We start from the raw sequence: 18223 nt of genomic DNA, 5'->3' as shown, positions 1-18223 counted from the left end.
AAATGGGTGAGTGAAGCCCCCCTACCCCGTATGGAGCACACACAGGCACACACACATGCATGCACAGTCGCAGAGACTGGGCAACTCCCTGGAGGCAGGGAGAGGACGGAAGGAGGGATGAGGGCCCCTGTCTGCCCCTCTCCCTCTCTCATGTGCAGCTGGGCAGGAACAGCTGCTCCACTGTTCGAGCTTTCAGAAGAACCATGGGAGTAAAAGGAAACCCCGCCCCACCCCCAGCAAGCCGATGGCAGTGACCCCCGAAGCCAGAGCAAGGAGAGCGGGAAGGAAGGCAGAATCAAGGGACTGGGGAGGGGGAGGTTTGAAGAGCTTTGCAGAAACCCAGACCTGAAGGGTAGGAGACAGCATGGGGGCTGGGCCCAGCCCTTACAGACCAGCAGACATCAAAGCCACGTTCATTTGGTGTGAAATGAATGAATGAATGAACGAGAAAGACAGATCCACAAGGGTAAAAGACAGGGGCAAAGAAATTACAGAGCCAGAGAGATGTCACCACACACATATAAACACACCACCCTGGCCACAGGGCAAACAAACAAACAAAAAAAGGGAATGGGTGACACAGGACCCTCACTCCCCAGACAGGGTTTCTCTGTGTAGCCCTGGCTGTCCTGGCACTCGCTCTGTAGACCAGGCTGGCCTCAACCTCCAGAGATCTGCAGAGTAGGAGCAATGGCCACAGAAAGGGCCCCGGTGTCTCATGCTCTGAAGCAGGATAGTTAAGCAGGCCAAACCAGCCCCCCCCCCCCCCCCCCCCGCCTCTGCTGTCTGCACCTGTCCCTGTCTCTCTCCCATGTAGAGCCCCATGAAAGCAAACTTAACGTGGCCAGAGTGTGGAACTAGAAACCAGACAAGGGACTGGTGGGGAGCGGAGAGGGAAGTGACCACCGCCTCCCTCCCCTGTATAGATTTTGCCCCATGGGCTGGGTCTGGGGGCATCTCAGCCAGCCCCCCAACACCTGGTCCAGTGGGTGGAACTCTGCACCACCATGGCAGCCCCTGAAGATCCCAGGGCTCAGAGAAAACTTGCAGGGTGCTCTGTGGCCGTGGACATGTTCTGAAGGTTGAATAGGAGCTAGAAAGAGGAAAGAGATTTCCAGAGCAGAACCAGCCAGGCCCCAGAGTATGAAGCTGGAAATGGACAGAGGACAACAGGGAGGAGAAACTGAGTCACAGTCGAAAGGGAAAGCTAGAGAGCATTGCATGGAGGTGGATGTGAACTCACACCACCTATCACAGCATGCCATGTTCACCTAGATCACCCCTACTCACAGACCACGGTGTGTGTGTGTGTGTGTGTGTGTGTGTGTGTGTGTGTGTGTGTGTGTGTGTGCGCGCGCGCGCGCGCATGTTTGTGTGCAGAGAGAGCGTGACCGCACTGAGTATAGAAGATCTGCAGGGAAGCAGAAGACACGGGCCATAAGCCCCTATCCACACCTGCCTTGTTCCTTGACACACATTTTTAAAAAAGAAAGAAAGCAGGACAGACAGTTGAGGCCACCTTATACAAAGTCTTTGGGGGACGGAGTCAGGAGAATGGGGTGGCCTCGCGCGTCCACTGTGGTACTGACTTGTGAAGAGGACATGAAGAGAGACGTGTTCTGGTTTTAACTGAGCAGCTAGCAGGGACTTGCAGGCCCAGGTTTACTCTGGAGAAAAGAAGTCTTTACAGGTCTCCAGATGGGTCAGGGACAAGGCAAGGAAGGTGTCAGGGCTTCTCCCCGGGGGCTCAGGGTCTGCATGGGTTCACTCCTACCCACCCCACCAGGACACACACACACACAGAGCCTTTGAGATCACCCATGAACACACTCCATGCAGGTTAGGCAGCCCTGCCCCATCATGCCAGCTGCCCGTGTCTCATAAGCATCCTTGCCCTAAACTTTCGCTTCCCCCAGACCCTTGGTGCTGCATCTGGCCCATCTGATCACATCACCCCAGAGTCCCGGACGCCACCCAGCTGCAGGGATCAAGGTGCCTAACTGCTGTGTTCCCTCACATCCAGACTCTTCTTTCTCTCACATACGTAGCAGATGTTCAATAAACAGCTGGCCAAACTGAGGTCTGTTTGTGTTTAATCAGACAGTATGCAAAGTATGTACAACCAGTTCTGGGTTCCCCTCCTTCTAAACCTGGGCCATGGAATGTGGGATCCCCAGGTCCTGCCCAGAGCTGGAGGGTCCCCAAGGCCTCTGCATAGTCATCTGAAATCTACAAAACACTGTTAAAAAAAAGAAAAGAAAACAGGACAGTTGAGGCCACCGTATACAAAGGTCCTTGGGTAGCTGGAGTGGGGTGGGGAGAATGGGGTGGCAAGCTCAGACTTGCCAGGTAGATGGGAAAACTTGGGCAAGAGACGATGGGAGGGAAGTGGAAATGTCAGAGCAGGCCAAGCTTGGCCTCCTTCCCTGCAAGCAGGGCCTGGCTGGCTCGAAGCCCCAGCAGTGGGGACATTATTGCTGTGATGGGGCAGTGGGTGAAATGGTCATGTCTGGGGAGAGAGTAGGGGTGTTTTTACATGTTAAATATGGACACAAGGAAAGACACACAGGCACATGTACACACACATACACACACAGGGGCCCTCAGTTGAGATGCCACAGACCATCAACTACCCACCTTACAGATGCGGACAGTGAGGCAGAGAGAAGCCACCACATACCCCAGGGCTGGGCAGAAGAGTCAGGGACCAAGCAGTCAGTTGACTGCTGTCCGGGGGCTGTGGGCCCCTTGGACTCCCAGCTGTGATCTGTACAGGGCTGAACGATGGCATGGGCCACAGCCACAGCGGCAGAGACTGTAGCTCAGAGAGAGGGCAGGGCCAGTGTGGGGACACAGCAGTGAGGGTCCCCACCCACCTTTCCCTGGCCAAGGAGCTCCCTCCCTCCCCATGAGCTGAGGTACCAGCATGGGCTGGGCGGAGAGCAGGGGCCAGGTGTTGAAATGATCGGGACAAAAGGAGGACAACTGGGGCTCCCAACTTCTTAGCTCTTCCGCTTGATTGCCTCTGCAGCCTGGGAGCTCACTCCATTTCATGGCTGGTGCTTAAGGTCAAAGCCCACCCACATTGTGACTGACCCTGGTCCACACCATCACTTTGCACCCCTCATTCCTGGCTCAGCGTTATGCTTGCCTCCATTCTTCCCCCACGACAGACCCATGAGCGTCAGTGGCAGAATTCTGCCACCGGCAAACCAGTCTCAGGCCCCAGCCTGTCCATTGCCTTTAAGGACAGTTCTCATTGGTTCCTGAGGAAGACAGAGGGAGCACCAGGTGCTAACCCACCTCAACCCTGAACTGCCCGTGGTCTTGGGCAAGTCACAGCCCCTCTGGATTTCATTTTCCAACAGAGAAATGAGGACAATGTGTTGGTGATCGTCAAGGGTCCCATGTGGAGGACAGGGCTGAAGGAGCGCTCACTCAGACTCTTATCCCAACGTGTGTTGGGCCTTGGGCTGTCTAGCCTGAGAGCCATGGAAGATGGTTCCAGACCCAAAATTCCACCCAGAAGCCTCCAACAAGGATGGCCAGGGGCAGGAAGTAGATCTAGGCCAAGGGCTGGGCCTCATTCCTCTTTGGAAAGGCTCTTTGGCCAGCTTGAAACAGACCCAGGGTGAAGAATGTGGGGAGAAGCCAGGTGAGTGGAGTGGGCTGAGGTTGGAAAACCGCCCTCTCCCTCCCAACCCCTGCTCTTCACCCATTGTCTTCTACGAGAAGTAGACTGACTCCAGAGAGAATGCAGAGTGGGCCTGTGGCCAGGCCAGGCTGTGGGGCAGTCACTGTACCAGCCTCAACCTGTCCTTCCAGGCTGCCCCGTTCCTGAGGCAACCCAGCCCCAGGGAGAGGGTGAAGGGAGGCAGGTGCATCAGAGGCCACACCCAGAAGCCTAGGGGCGACAGTCCTGTGCACACAGTTCCTATAGGTTCTCCCCAGGCTGGTACTGAGGCTCGGTGGACGTGAAGTAGTCCTCCAGGAAGGCCTGTAGGTACTCGAAGGTGGGCCGCTCCTCAGGCTCCTTCCGCCAGCACTGGCACATGAGGTCATGCAGGGACTCGGGGCACTCGGGGGGACAAGGCATCCGGTAGCCCCGCTCCACCTGGTCCAGCACTTCACGGTTCACCATCCCTGTGAACAGAGGGCTGTGAGGCGATGCCTTAGGAGACGGATGCAGCCTGTCTCTGAGGCTAAGAGCCCTGACCAGAGGCAGCCTGAGATCAGAGATTAGCCTCTTTGGTAACCAGCCCCAGGAAAAGGAAGCCCAGGGGTAGTGAGGGGGGAGACTTGCCCTTAGGGCCAAGGTCAGGGACACAGGTGTAGCCTCCTCACCAGGGTAGGGCACCCGTCCCTTCGTGGTGAGCTCGGTCAGCAGGATCCCAAAGGACCACACATCTGACTTGATGGTGAATCTGCCATAGAGAGCAGCTTCAGGGGCAGTCCACTTGATGGGGAATTTGGCACCTAAAGGCAAGAAAGCACAGGCTGTCACTACCGCTCTGCCACAGGAGCATTACTCTCCTTTCCACTTGGCAGACTGAAACCATCGGATGACCCCCAGGAGCTCCCACCTTGCCGGGCTGTGTATTCGTTGTCTTCTATGAGCCGGGCCAGACCAAAGTCAGCCACCTTACACACCAGATTCTCCCCGACCAGGATGTTGGCGGCTCGGAGGTCTCGGTGCACATAGTTCATCCGCTCCACGTAGGCCATACCTGAGGCGATCTGCAGAGACGGAGAGCCTGGCTCAGGGGTCAACCCACACCCATCCCAGGGCTGTAAACAGGTGTCCCGGGCTGGCCATTCCCGAGGATAGAGAGAGGGCCAACGCCTTGCCCATCCCATGTCTTTTCAAGCAAGGAATTCATTCAGCTTAGAGTAATCATCACTGGTTTGAAAAAATAGACCATGACTGGAGGGATGGCTCAGCGGTTAAGGCACTGACTGCTCTTCCAGAGGTCCTGAGTTCAATTCCCAGCAACCACATGGTGGCTCGCAACCATCTATAACGGGATCTGATGCCTTCTTCTGGCCTGCATGCATATGTGCAGACAGAGCACTTATGCCTAAAAAAACCATAAATAAATAAAATTTTTAAAAAGAAAAAAAGGTAGACCAGAGCTCTGTGGGGGAGGGGGCCAGGCAAAGGGCAATGGGGAAGTCGCAATAAGATGCAGCCAGGGAAGCAGGTGAGTATAAAAAAGAGGTCCCAGATGACCCATGGACACAGGAACATGCCTGGTCCTGCCTGTTGTCCCGAGTCCCCTCTCTGAGCCTCGGTTTCCTCATCTATCAAATGGAAACAACAAATTTTAAACTTTTCATATTTTATTTTTATTTTTAATTATGTATATGTGCGTCTCTGATGCCCAGATATGGTGTGCTGTCCAGAACTACCTACCTACCACCCCAGGCACCAGCCAGGGCTCCACTGAGTAGCAAGGGAAGATTTGGGTGTAATGAAAGCAGGCCTCCTAGAGGGGGCGCTCTGAGCCCAAGAGCTAAAGGTGTGTAGGAAGGTGGGAGGGAGACTCACCTGAGCAGCCATGTCCACCAGCTGGGGTAGCCGCAGGTATTTGCCCGTTTCCCCCTTGAGAAAGTCCAGCAGACTCCCTGGAGGGAAAAAGCCAGTTCTAGCCTTGCCAGGGTTTCCCTGTGCAGGAAGCTGTGGCTCCCGGACCCTGATCGCCTGCTCAAAAGCCTCAGTTCAGTGTTTGACACTCACAGGCAACCACTCCAGGGAGCTGGACCAAGAACTCCTACTGGGTCCTTGCGGTGGTGGTGGTGGTGGTGGTGGTGGTGGTGGTGGTGGTGGTGGTGGTGGTGTGTGTGTGTGTTGGGGGATGTTAGACGCGAAAGACTATGTGTAAAGCCCAAGACACATTATGTTTATCTGGACCAAGCCTGCCAACCAGTGGCTGCCTGGGGCTGGAGAGTCCCAGTCACTAAGGGCAGCAGGGAACCTTGAGGGAACGTGGGTGCTATATACACATTTTGTGTTTTGAGTCCGGGTCTCAAGTAGCCCAACTTGTAATGGAGGCTGACCTCGAACTCTTGATCTTCCTCCTTCTACCCGCTCAGTGCTGGGACCACAGGTATATGTCATCATGCCTAATTGGTGCAGTGCTAGGTATCCAACCTAAGGCCAAACTCCAGGCCTTGTGCATGCTAGGCAAGTACTCTACCTACTGAGCTCCAGCCCCAGCCCCACATGGCTGTTTACGGAGGCATTCTTGCCATGTAGTCAGCCTGGCCTCAAACTCAAGATCCTCCTGCTTCAAGCCCCTGGGCACTGGGATTATGGGTGTGGGCCACCACACCACCTAGGGATCTTGACAGTGGTAAAGGGCGGAAGGATAACCCTTTTTTAAAAAAAGTATTATTATTTCTTGTTATTATTTATGAAATGAGCGAGGCAGTCCCTCAGGTAACCGTCCACTCATTGAGGGTTGGCTCAGGGTAAGAAGTAAGCTTCCCTCATGTGGCCTGCTCTGTGCAGGCACCTGAGTGGCACTCTCCCCAGACACACGCCTTACCCTTGCTCATGTACTCTGTCACAATGTAGATAGGTTCCTCCGACACCACGGCATACAGCTGCACCAGTTTCTCATGCCTCAGTTTCTTCATGACTTGGGCCTCCTGCAGGAAGGCCTCGGGAGACATGGTGCCTGGCTTCAGGGTTTTGATGGCAACCCTCGTGGTGCCGTTCCAGGTTCCTGTGGGGGAGTGACAGTGCCCTCAGCACAGGCCACCATTCTGTTGCACTGGGGCCTACATGAGTGCCTATCTCCACTCTTGCCTCCCAACTCATGGAACGGGCTCAGCCATGGCCAGGGACCTTACTCAGACTCTGTCTTCCCACTTATAAAATAGACTCAAGGACTGGAGACTCCTCCCAGGGCTGAGAAAGGAGTGTCTGGGGCCTGCTAACAAATCGTAGCTGCTACGAGACGTTGATTGGTAAGGAACGTTGCCAGAGAGCAGGACAGCAGCCTGATGGGTAGGTGAGCAAGGTCCCTTCTCAATTGCTTTCACTTGGGGTGACCATGCTGGGTGGGGCACTGCCAGGACTCCAGGCATCAGCAACCAGGACATGGGACAGAGGAGAGGGAAGCCTGTGTCTGGGGCCACTGGGACCACCAGAACAAGAGGTTAGCTCAGTGCCAGCACCTCACCAGGCAGGGAAATGACAGGCCAGTCTGGGAGTCCCCCTTGTCACAGGACTGGGTCTGAGGGTACCCCAGGTCAGCTCTCTAGCCCTTCTTGAGTCAGGCTATCCAGGGATCTGTTTATGGCAATTCCTGGTCTATGTAGAGCCCCAGAAAGAAGGGGGAGACCCTCTCAGATCCCCACCGCACACTTGCCAAGAATCATAGTTGAGAAGGACTGAGGCTGTGGCTCACCCAGGTTCTGCCTAAATCCTCCTTTTGGTCTGAGCTTGGGAGCTGGCTTCTCCCTCTGCCCTTCTTCACAGCCCAGGACATACTTCCCTTCCCCACCTGGCCCCAGCCCCTCTAGCGCCCTCTGAAGGGAGGACAGTGAAATGGCACAGCCACTGCAGCCCCAGTCAGTGCCCCTGTGCTCCTCCTCCTGGCTGGGCAGAGGGACCCGGGTTTGGCTAGGGCTGTCTACACCTCACTGTCACAGGGGACTCCCAGTGGCTCCAGGGTTAGACAGGAAACAGGACACTGACTTCCCCCTTCGCCACAGCACTTTCACTTTCTGTGCCAAGCTAATACGCAGATGCCTCTTGAAGCTTAACATCAGTCCCCATTTTACATCAGGAGGCCGAGGTTCGGTGTGAGACCTGACCAGACACGCACAGACCTGGAGGACCGTGGTGCCCAGGCCCCAACAGCTCTTAGTACACAGTTGCCCTGCAAGCATGGGCTACAAGGAGTCGGGTGTGCCCATCTCAGTGCTGACCCCAGTTGGGTCATAGTCAGGGTGAAGGGGTATAAGAAAGTATGTTACGTGTGGGTTTGAAAATATCGCAGGAAATGTGACACTCTGTACGGTTAATGTACAATCATAAAATAAAAACAGACTAGCTGCTCAGCAGAGGCAATTAAGAAGAGGGGCACCCAAGGTCCTTGAGCTGGCTGGGGTGGGTACAGGGGCGTGTGTTCCTTACCCATCCACACCTCTCCAAAGCAGCCCTGGCCCAACTTGACCTCCAGACGCAGGGACTCCCGGGGGATCTCCCAGGCATCCTTGGCCAGGCCCTGGGTCTGAGGCTTGGATGTGGGGCACACAGTAGTGAGGCGGTGGCACAGGCCATCAGCGTGTTCTGGAGATGGAGGCAGGAAATAGGGCTTAGGCAGTGGCCCCCAGCAAGCTGGCTTCCCTGTCCTGGGGGTATGGCCCTATACATCGCGTGCACACCAGCTCTGGGATAGACAGACACCCTCTTGTAAATCTCCACTCCTCACAGGCCTGCAACACGAAATTCACCCGCTCAACCCACTCATTCATTCACTCATCCATCAGATTTGAGGGTGCCAGAGAACCAGGGGCGTTCGAACAGGTATGGGAGCCTACCCTAGGAAGCCACACACACACACACACACACACCCAGTCAGCTGTCAAGCTTCCCTAGTCACCTCTCAGGACCACAGAAGTGACAGAGGATAGACTGGGAGGGGGGAATCAAGCAGGCTTTGGGAATCCTTTGGGAGCTCTGGAAAGCATTCCAGAGGAAGAGATTCCTGGTCTGGCTTTGAGGGGTAACTAGGGTAGTTACCTCACCCTGGAGGATTTGGTCTGGGTACCAAATAAGCCCCAGAGCAGAGGCAGACCAATAGAGAGGCAGCTGGTCCTAAAGAAGCCAGAGGCTCAGGCTGAGGGGACCGCTCTAGCAGCTTACGCCTGCAGCCGCCACGCACAGAAGGGCACAGCAGCCCCACCGCTGCACACGGCCCCGCATCCCAGCTCCAGCCCCCCTTCTGCTGTTCTCTATCAAAGAGGCCTCCCCCTCCTCCTCTCCCAGGAACCGGTTCAGACCAGTCTTAGGGCTGCAGAAACAATCACCACCAGCCTCGGCCCCTCCCTTCTAACTTGCTCAAGGCAGACCCCTCCTCATCAGCCAACTGCAGAGGAAGGGGAGGAGGGGGCTGGGCAGGGAGCGAGGGAAGCGGGGAGGAGATGGAGGAGAGGCACTCCAGGGCTGAGGAGGCACACCCCGCGGTACCCGACGCCCTCCTGGGGTGGCAGCCAGGGGGTACTCACTGGAGTAGTAAGCCACCAGCTGCTGCAGGCTGTTGAACTGGGTGCGGGAAGTGATGTAGAAACCGCCGCTGTCCAGCTTGCGGATCTTGTAGTGCTTCACGTTGAGGCCCTTGGCGTTGTCGAAGTCGGACACAGAGAGGCAGTAGGCACCTGTGGACAGGCAGGGAGGAGACAGCTGTGGCACCCTGCTGATATTCCCCCTGCTCGAGGAAGTGAGTTTAGTCCTCGCCCTCTTTCAGTACCTAGTGTGACCAGGAACAGGCTCCAGAGCAGCCATGCAGGCACAGTCATTCAGCCAAGGCACGAAACCCCCATGCCAGGGATTGCCCCAAACTCTTAGCTCTGTTAAGACCTCCGAATCCCAACTGTGTGACCCTGACAAGCCACTGCTGGTCCTCTACGGGCCTCAGTTTCCTCCTCTACACAACTGTAGCTTCATGTGTACTCAGCAAGCACTCCATAAATGCTGGCTGGGGTCTGGGAAAGGCCCCAGGCAGCTGTGTGTTCTTAGCTTGGCCGTTGCCCTCTCTGGATCTGCCCACTGCCATGTCTGTCCTGTTCTGCTTCCTGGAGACAAGCGGAGCAGACAGGATTAGTAGCTGGCTATGTGGACATATGTGAGTACTGACCCTGGCAGCCAGAGAAGCCCAGGGCAGGAGGCACACACTGAGTGTGACCTGTGGGGCCACCCTGCCTCCCTGGAGCCTAGAAAAACCGCAACTGGCAACATCCTACACAGAAACCTTTGTTAAATAGAGCCAGGGACATCTGAGGTAGCATCAGGGAACAAGGGGAGCCCCAGAGGAGGGGGCACAGGTTCCAGGGACCTGACAGGCAGTGGGCAGCTCTGAATGGAAGGCCTGCCTCCCTACCACCCACTGCTGAGGCCCCTGGAGTCCCACTTGACATTGGCAGGTAGATACGAAGATCCTCTGGTAACCAGTGAGCGAGCTAGGTGGGGCTGGACCTGGGACCCATCCTTGCCTGTCTCAAAGCTACACTGGGAAGTCATGGTTTCTGCAGACGGCACATATCACATTCATACAGAAGGCACAGGCTAAAGGCCATAGCCAAGCGGGACCACATATACCCACAGTGGCGTACCTATGCCCAGTGACCACATTTGCCATACCCCCCGGCCCCCCTGCCCCGAGCCCCAGGAACCAGGACCACACCACATCTCACTCCTAAGCAGTGCTGGCTAACTCCAGCCATGCACAAGCACACATGGGGGCAGGCACTTTTCCATCTCCCGCTGAGCCCCAGGCCCACAGGAAGCAGCCTGGCTTGGTTGCCATGGTGATGGGCTAGGAGAAGAGGCAGGAACAGAGCAGAAACAGACTGTGGGGGAAGGGGAAGGCCAGGAGAGGCCCCTGGGAAAGGGGAAAGGGAGACAGAGGGGGCCCCCTGCATCTGCACCGTCCCGGGAACAAGGGACAAGTGTGGCTGTGTGCACTCAGAGCTCCTCATTACCTGTGCCCACCCCTCCCACCCCCCGTGTGAGAAACTGAGGCCAAAGCAGAAAGCCTCAGGTTGGCTGCCCTGACAAGCTCTGGATTACCTGTCTTCCTCAAGCACCACCTTGACTTTAATTCCTCCTATTACCTCCGGGGGGGGGGGGGGGGGGCTCTTCCCTCTCCATCCCATGTACCAAACTCCTGCTTACTCTCCAATACCCAGCTCAGACAATACCCTCAAAGCCGAGTTCCACCGGCCACAGATGTCTCAGACATACCTTTTGTGGTCTCACTCTCCCTCACAAGGAAGGTCCCTCTCGGGTTCTCGGCGTTGAGCAGTAACCGCTCTGACTCCCGTCGGGTGATCTTGCCAAAGTACCACCTGGGGTGGGAGGGACAAATCTGTGTTGGTTGGCCAGTGTTCACTGCCCACCATGCTGGCTCTGGGTGCTGGGACTCAGAGTGGCCAGACTGCTGCCACTCAGGCCCAGGAGGGACCCTGCTAGCGGTGGCCATGGCAGCAGACAGGAGCTAGACCACATACTCACTCCTCAGCCTGGATGGAGTCGGAGGGTGCCACATAGTTGCTGGGGATGTAACCGGTCTGTCCCGTGCTCAGCGAGTGTGCCAGCCACCAGTCCCCCTCTCTGAGCAGATGGGAGGGAGCAAAGAATGGCATCATCAGAGGAGCAGGGTCAGCAACCCTGACCTTCCCAGGTGCACGGCCAGGCTCTGCAGCAAAGGAAGCTGGGCTAGCCTGTGTCCACAGCAAGCCAGCAGGAGCTGGCCTGGAACTCACACCTCCCTGTCACGCTGACCCAAAGGAGGATGCCACCCAAAACCTCAGCAAAACTGAGCCCTGTCAGCCCAAGGACTGAGCCCAGAGGCACTGTCCAGAAGTGCATAGCAGCCTGCAGGTGCCAAGGGCTGCCTGGGGAGAGAGAGGGGGAGGAAGCTCCCTGTCTAGGGGAGAAGGAGGGGTAAGCAGGGTTTACATGAGATGGATGCCACATTAGACCTTCAACAGCTTGCCAAGCCCTGAGAGCCCTGACACCCAATGGAGACAAGGCTGGCCCTTCTGGGGCCCAGCAACAGTCCAGGCCCATCCCTTCAAACAAGTAATACCTGCCCCTGTCCCAAATCATAGCTCACTCCTACAGGTCCTTAGCCAAAACTACAGGCCTCCTCCTTCAGCCTACCCCTGTCCACAGGGAAAGTGAAGCCAGAGAGAACTGGGCCAGGCCCAAAGTCACACAGCGGGTCATGGGGAGTGAGGTGGCAGAGGCCTGGTACCCAGGCCCCTCTACAATAACTGCCCCAGGAAGAGGGGAAGGAAGGAGGAAGGAAGAGGGAGGAGGGAGGAGGGAGGAGGGAGGAGGGCTCCCAGCAGGGTTCGGGCTCTGGGCCTGGGCAGGAGGGGGAGGGGCGGAAGTACCTTTGCAGCCATCTGAATGTGAACCAGGTCTGGCTGGAGCAGGGGTCCAGAGACAGAGGAGGGAGGAGCAAGCGAGAGCCCGACAGGAGAGAAGAGGCAGAGATGGGGGTGGTGAGAGGCCGTGGCAGGGGGCCGAGGGAGAGAGCGAGAGCCAGGCAGTGCTGGGGACACTGGGAACGGGGCCAGGGGGCAGCCAGAGGCCTCACATCCAAAGCAACCAAAGGGGACAGGGCAAAGGCTGGAGGTTTGAGGGAAGGTGGGGGACAGGGCCTGGGAGGTAGGGTCCAGCCCTTCCCACACCCCCTGTACAGATGGAAATACTGAGGCTGGAGAAGCGAAGGGCTCTGTGCACGGTCACACAGCCAAGCCAGGTCCTGGTCCCAGGGAAGGTGCCTCCCTGTGGGTACCATGAGGCTCAGTGGCTTTCCAGCTCATCTCCATGCAAGGTTTGGGGATTGGCAAGGTGGGTATCAAATGAGCCAGCTGGTGTGGTCCTTGGCCCCTGCCTCGACCCTGAGAAGATGTACAGCGACCCCACCCTGGCCCAGAGACAGAAAGGACCCTGGCCTCACATCACAGTCCCAGCTTGAACACACTTGATGTCTGAGCATATCTTCACCCAGCTTTATAGACAGAGAGGTTGAGGCCAGGAGCAAGCGGGGCTGGGAAAGCTCGAAGGACCTGCTGGAGGCCAGGGGAGCACCAGACCTGGCTCTGGTGACTGGTGCTGGGCCAGAGGGGTCCCTTCTAGATGGACGTGTGCAGTGAAAGGGTATGACTGAGCCGTGCAGGACAGACACACGGCAGGGTGCAAGCTCACCCAGCACCCGTGCCCCAAAGCTCCACCTCTGCTTGGGGTACACACAGTTTCCTGTCTGATTTGACCCCCAAGGTCATCCTACAAGGAAGAAGGCAAGAATCCCACCCCCAGATGAAGAAACCACATTTGAGAGAGGAGGAAAACGCAGTCACTCTGGTGAGAGAGACCAGTGTTTTCTTTATAGAGCTGGGGAAACTGAGGCATGGAGTAGGAGAGGATTTGCCCAAAGCTACACAGACTCAGGTCAGAAGCTCTCTAAAATCTTTCAATCCAAAGCATCCATCTCCCCAATGGGGAAAATGAGGCACAGAGAGAGCCATGGTTTGCCCAAAGCCACACAGCATAGTCCATGGCACAGAGAGGCTGAAGTCCAAGGGGCCTCTGGTGTCCACAGCCAAACGCAGCAACCCGAATCCACAGAGGCTGAGACCCCCAGAAGCAAGGGGACAGGCTGGCAGTCTAGGAAAGGGAGGGCAAACGTCCGGGTTCCATCCGGGGCTTGCTACTCAGCAGCCATGTGACCTTGGACAAGGGCCCTCACAACTCTGAGCCTCGGTTTCCTCGTATGTAAAATAGGGCCAGCCCCTCCCCCATTACTGCTGCCCCCAGGGTCAGCGATAACAGGATGACAGGGGCATGGGTGAGGATGACTGGCGCAGCGCGTGGCACCTGCTCGCCTTTGCTCACACAGCGGGCAGTCCCACCCTGGATCTTGAGGGCTGAACAGGCGTTCACCAGACGGACAGAGGAGAAGGAATATTCCAGGCAAAAGGAACAGCATGCGCAAGGATCAGGAGGCATGAGCAGCGGGACACATTGAGGGATGTGGAAAGCTTGCCTCCTTGGCCAGGCCTGTGGGCTCTCCGTGACGGATTCCTCTCCCCTCTAGAACACCCCAAATCAAACTCCCCAAACCTTACCTGCTCCAAGGAGAGGCCCCCCCGCCCCCCGCGGCCCAGCCCGCACCTCCAACCATCAGCTGCCCACCTCCCAGGGAGGTTGCTCACCACCCTTACCTGCAGTAGCTCACTGTCCTTCCTCTGACGGGCAGCCCCTCTCCTGGGGCCATCTTTCGGGGACCCCAGCCTACCTCTACCCACCCTTGGCCTGGCCTGGGGTAGCCCACTCCCCACCACACTGCCTCCCTCCCTGGCCTCCAGAATGCACTGGGTCCTGCGTGTAGCTGGCACTCGAAGTGGAATCACAAACCAGAAGGGCGGAGGGGAGCTAACAGGAAAGAGTGGGGAGAAGACGACGGAGGGGTTGGCTTAAAGGGTGGGATGCAGGATGAGAGGGGGGGCTGGAGACCACACACAGGGGCAGTGGGGGAAGCACATGCAGAGAGCAGCCCCCAGCCTCAGCGAAGCATCCCCCTCCACCTGGCCTCGGTACACACCTGACATCCACCTTCCTCCTAAGGGCCAGCGAGAGAGAAGCAGAGAGAGGGAGAGGCTGAGGTGCGAAGGCAGGGCCCGGGACGAGGGAGGACAGAGGTGGGGGTCTAGGGAGGGCCACCACCCACCAAGAGCGGAGGGCCCTGCGGGATCTGCACTGCCCTCTGCCGGCAGCTCTGGGTATAGCTGGGTCCACGCCCCCAGTGCATTCTCCCGGCGTGCCACTCACGTGTTGTTGACAATCTGCAGCCGCTCCCCTTTCTTGAAGGACAGGTCAGTCTCTGTCCGTGACTCATAGTCATAGAGGGCCACAAAGGTGGTCACCCCACCTGCAGAGAGGGACGTGAGGTGTCAGAGCCCTGGGGCTGGGGTAGGAGACTGCCTGCCTCAGCCACCTGCCTAACCCTGAGAAGTGGCACACTGCGTCCCCGCGAGGGAGCGAGGGGCGGCAGGCAGGCTAGGTGCTCCCTGCCTGGCATGTCCCATCGACACAAGCAGAAGCCCCGGAGAACAGGCGTCCTGCTCTGCTCAGGCCCCAGGCAGTGGGGACTCTGCCTCTGTGTATGTGTCCTTGGAAGCTCTGGGTATCTGGGCCGAGCTGCAAGGCCCGTCCCCTCAGAGTCTCTCCTCACCCACAGCTGCTCCTTGGACTCTTGCAGCCCACCCTCTGTGGCCTAAGGCCCCCCAATGCTTCTCAAATGAACAAATGGTGTGTGGCTGCTTCAGGCAGAAGTGGGCAGCCTGTCCAAGGGTCGCCTGGGGTGGGCCGTGGGGCCGGGCACCCTAGCCTCTGTCTGCATCCCGTGTGCAAGCAATAACTGGAGGTGCACAGCCGCGTCTGAGGGTGCGAGGCTGTAGGCACACCTGTATCCTTGGGTGTTGCACTGCGGGTGTCTGGCCTAGTTGTGTGTCCAGGAGCACAGTGGACATTTCCACGGTGTCTCCACTCAGTGTGGGCACATGCCCAATGTGGGCGCATATCATGGCTGGGTCTGGCCATGAGAGGTGCCTGTGTGGGTGTGCAGCTGCGCGTGTGGCTGGGTCTGAGTCTGAGCATGGTGTTTGCACGTGTGGGTGTGCAGCCGTGCGTGTGGCTGGGTCTGAGCGTGGGCTGTGCCCGTGGGGGTGTGCAGCCGTGCGTGTGGCTCGGTCTAGGCGTAGGATTTGCACGAGTGGGTGTGTAGCCGTGCACTCATCTGGCAGGAGCGTGAGTCACCCAGCTCAGCCCCTCGGCGACAGGGCTGCGGCACCTCGCAGCGCCAACAGAGGGCGCAGGGGCGCACTCGGGCCACCGCACCGCACAGTCGGAGACAAAGGCTGTGGGCGGGAGGCTGCAGCTAGGCGGTCCAGGGCGGTCCTTCCCTCTGGACTTCGGGGTCCCCTACAGCCCTCTCCTTCGGAACCCGTTATGCCATGAACTCGGCAGCCTCCAAAGGGACAGGAACCCCGCTTTCCAGTTTACAAGTCCTACCCCACTCTCAGTCTCCGGTAAACCAAGCCCCGGGAGCCCAGAGAGGGTGCACCTCAGCCCAGAGACACACAGCAAGGGCGAGAGCCGACCTGCCAGAGGCCCCGCCCTCTGCGGGGAGGTGACGGTGTCCGAGGAGTTGAAGCCTCCAAAGAGCTTGGGCTCAGCGGCCGCCGTGGCTACGAAGGCAGCGCTGGGCCCTCGGTGGCCGTCGGCGGAGGCGGGCTTGCTCGGTGTCTGCGAAGCCGGGAAGGCGCCCCCCGCCCCGTGCACGTTCTCGGCAGGCTCCAGGCTGCGGCGCCGCTGGCTGGCGTCTTTGGGCTTGCTCTTGTTGCTGCCCATGGTCCTGGCTGGGGGCGACAGAAGACCCTGAGGTAGAGGAGAGCCTCTGGGAGCAGACAAGCACCCCACCCACTCAGCGGGTAGGGAAACAGGTCCTGAGAAGGGGAAGAGCCAGCCTGGGAGAGCTGGCCTCAGGGTTTCTTCACTTGTTGGCACCTTTGGACCGAGCTACGGAGAGAAGACACGCCAGTCCGAAGCTCTGACCTCCGCTACCCAAAGTCCGTTTCAGTCTTTCGTGCGCAGGGACACTGAGTCATATCTGTGTCCCCAGCACATAGGGGGCTCACTCAAGTTTGACCAGTTGTCTAACACGGGGTAGGGTGGGGTGGGGTGTGCTAAACGTGGTGATCGAGGCAACAGTAGAGTATGTGGCCTGAAGAAGGGATGGCCACCGGGCCTTCCCTCCAGCCACAGGACCTCTGCGAACTGTTCCCTGACAGCTTCCCCAGGACAGATCAGTAGCACCCCGTCAACACTCAGCTTCCCGGGTTGGGGAGACGGCTCAGCAGGTTGAGGTCAGCAGGTAGCCACAACCTCAATTCAATCCCCAGGACCCACACGGTGGAAAGAGGGGTGCGAGAAACGGTCCTGCAAGTTATCCTCTGATTTCTGACCTTCACACATGCCACGGCTCACACACACACGACTCCCGATAAGCACACAGAATGAATAAATAAAGCGCGATAAAAATGTTTCCAGTCACTCCCTTTAGGAGGGGGCCTCCAGATCCTTTCATGAGCCCCCTGACTACTGTACCCGCCCTTGGTTACATGCAACCCTCTTCTTTTAAATCCTATAATTGTTCACTGCTGTGCAGAGTGAGGTACACAACAGGTGCTTAATAAACAGCCAAGTGGATGATGAGTGAGGAGAGAAGCCTGAGTTCAAAGATGAAGCCCAAAGTTTGGGAGGTCCTGGGACCAGGACACACAGAGAGATCCATGTTGAAGGCTCCATGGCATCCAATACCCTGCTACCCTCCTCCACATCTGTGCCCAAGCCAGGAGGCTGGGCTGGGGCTCCCCTCTCTCATCTCCGCTCACCTGGGGGGCAGCAGGGCTACCCCAGCGGGTCTGGGCAGCAGCCTGGAGGCTTGGCACAAATACCAGCTGTGGTGTCCGGGGTCTTGACCTAGAGACCTTGCTCCACCTCTCTTGCTGTGTGTCCCTAGGCGAGTGGCTCCCCTTCTCTGGGCCTCAACGTCCGCATCTGCAGAGCCTCTGTGGGGATGTGAACATGGACACTGTTAGGGCTCTCACCCTGAGATCATCAGAAGCCTCCCCTTGCCAAAATGCCCGTTGTCCTTCCAAAGATCCTGGGAACGAGAGAAAGGAGGTGGCACAGTGGTCCGGAAGGCTCAGAAGCCAGCTCCCCAGTTCTGGCCTCAGCTGACTAGTCTACACTGGTATGAGACATCATCCCCTATGCCATTTCTTCCCTTTATGTGACAGCTATGGCATGACCAAATGGGGCCACAGCAGGGGTTACTCTGCACACCAAGTCACTGGCATGTGCTCTGGATGTGCCGGGGGTGGGGGAAATCCCTGGGGTGCAGAAGGCCTCAGCATTAGGCCAGATCTCCTCAAAGAACAGTGACGGAACAGTCTCCTCGGTTGTCCTCAGTACCAAGCCCAGCTCTGTGGCTCCTGCCCACCAGGACCTGGGTACAGCAGCCTGTCCTTTACTCTCAGAGCTGTGGAGGTTCACACTGGGGACGTGGGACTGGGGAGACCTGCCCAATGGCCCAAGGGATCATCAGAGACTCCTGAGGGCCAGGCCAGCAGTGGACAGTAAGGGAGGGCCTGTTTCCAGGTCACAGTGCCCATCAGTACTCACAGACCCTGTTCTGAGGGGTCTGCTGATCAATGGGTTTCCCTACAGCCTGGCTTGCTAGAAGCCAACCCAGTTGGCCCCCGCAACCCCCGGGAAGTTGTATAGTCCTTAGCTAACAGTTCCAGAAGGATTTTAAGAGACAATGCAAAATATAAAACAGATTTTAAAATAAAATCTATTTACCATATACAAAGAATTGTCTGGAAGCAAGAGCTTTCTTTGGAATGATCACAG

The 18223-nt window shown here is 57.6% G+C and overlaps 1 protein-coding gene across 12 annotated transcripts in view; it reads right to left on the bottom strand.

Moving 5' to 3' along the window:
• Positions 1-2076: 2076 nt before the first annotated feature.
• The window catches only part of Src (SRC proto-oncogene, non-receptor tyrosine kinase), a 50179-nt gene continuing 34032 nt past the window's right edge, over positions 2077-18223 (bottom strand). For 8 of the 12 annotated variants that reach the window (XM_052722586.1, XM_052722585.1, XM_052722587.1 and 5 more), the window contains 14 exons: positions 17200-17376; positions 15907-16164; positions 14576-14675; positions 14349-14366; positions 12133-12165; positions 11246-11344; positions 10976-11079; positions 9241-9390; positions 8147-8302; positions 6549-6728; positions 5549-5625; positions 4584-4737; positions 4345-4476; positions 2077-4143 (listed from right to left, as the gene is read on the bottom strand). In XM_052722586.1, the coding sequence (XP_052578546.1) occupies positions 3935-4143; positions 4345-4476; positions 4584-4737; positions 5549-5625; positions 6549-6728; positions 8147-8302; positions 9241-9390; positions 10976-11079; positions 11246-11344; positions 12133-12165; positions 14349-14366; positions 14576-14675; positions 15907-16156 (1662 nt within the window). In that variant the 5' untranslated portion in view covers positions 16157-16164; positions 17200-17376 and the 3' untranslated portion in view covers positions 2077-3934. The other 4 variants (XM_052722590.1, XM_052722591.1, XM_052722593.1 and 1 more) reach the window with 4 other exon arrangements.

The sequence above is a fragment of the Peromyscus californicus genome, unplaced genomic scaffold (assembly GCF_007827085.1).
Source record: "Peromyscus californicus insignis strain IS unplaced genomic scaffold, ASM782708v3 Scaffold_7__1_contigs__length_154581171, whole genome shotgun sequence".
Lineage (NCBI taxonomy): Eukaryota > Metazoa > Chordata > Mammalia > Rodentia > Cricetidae > Peromyscus > Peromyscus californicus.
This window is presented reverse-complemented; position numbering and strand designations above follow the sequence as displayed.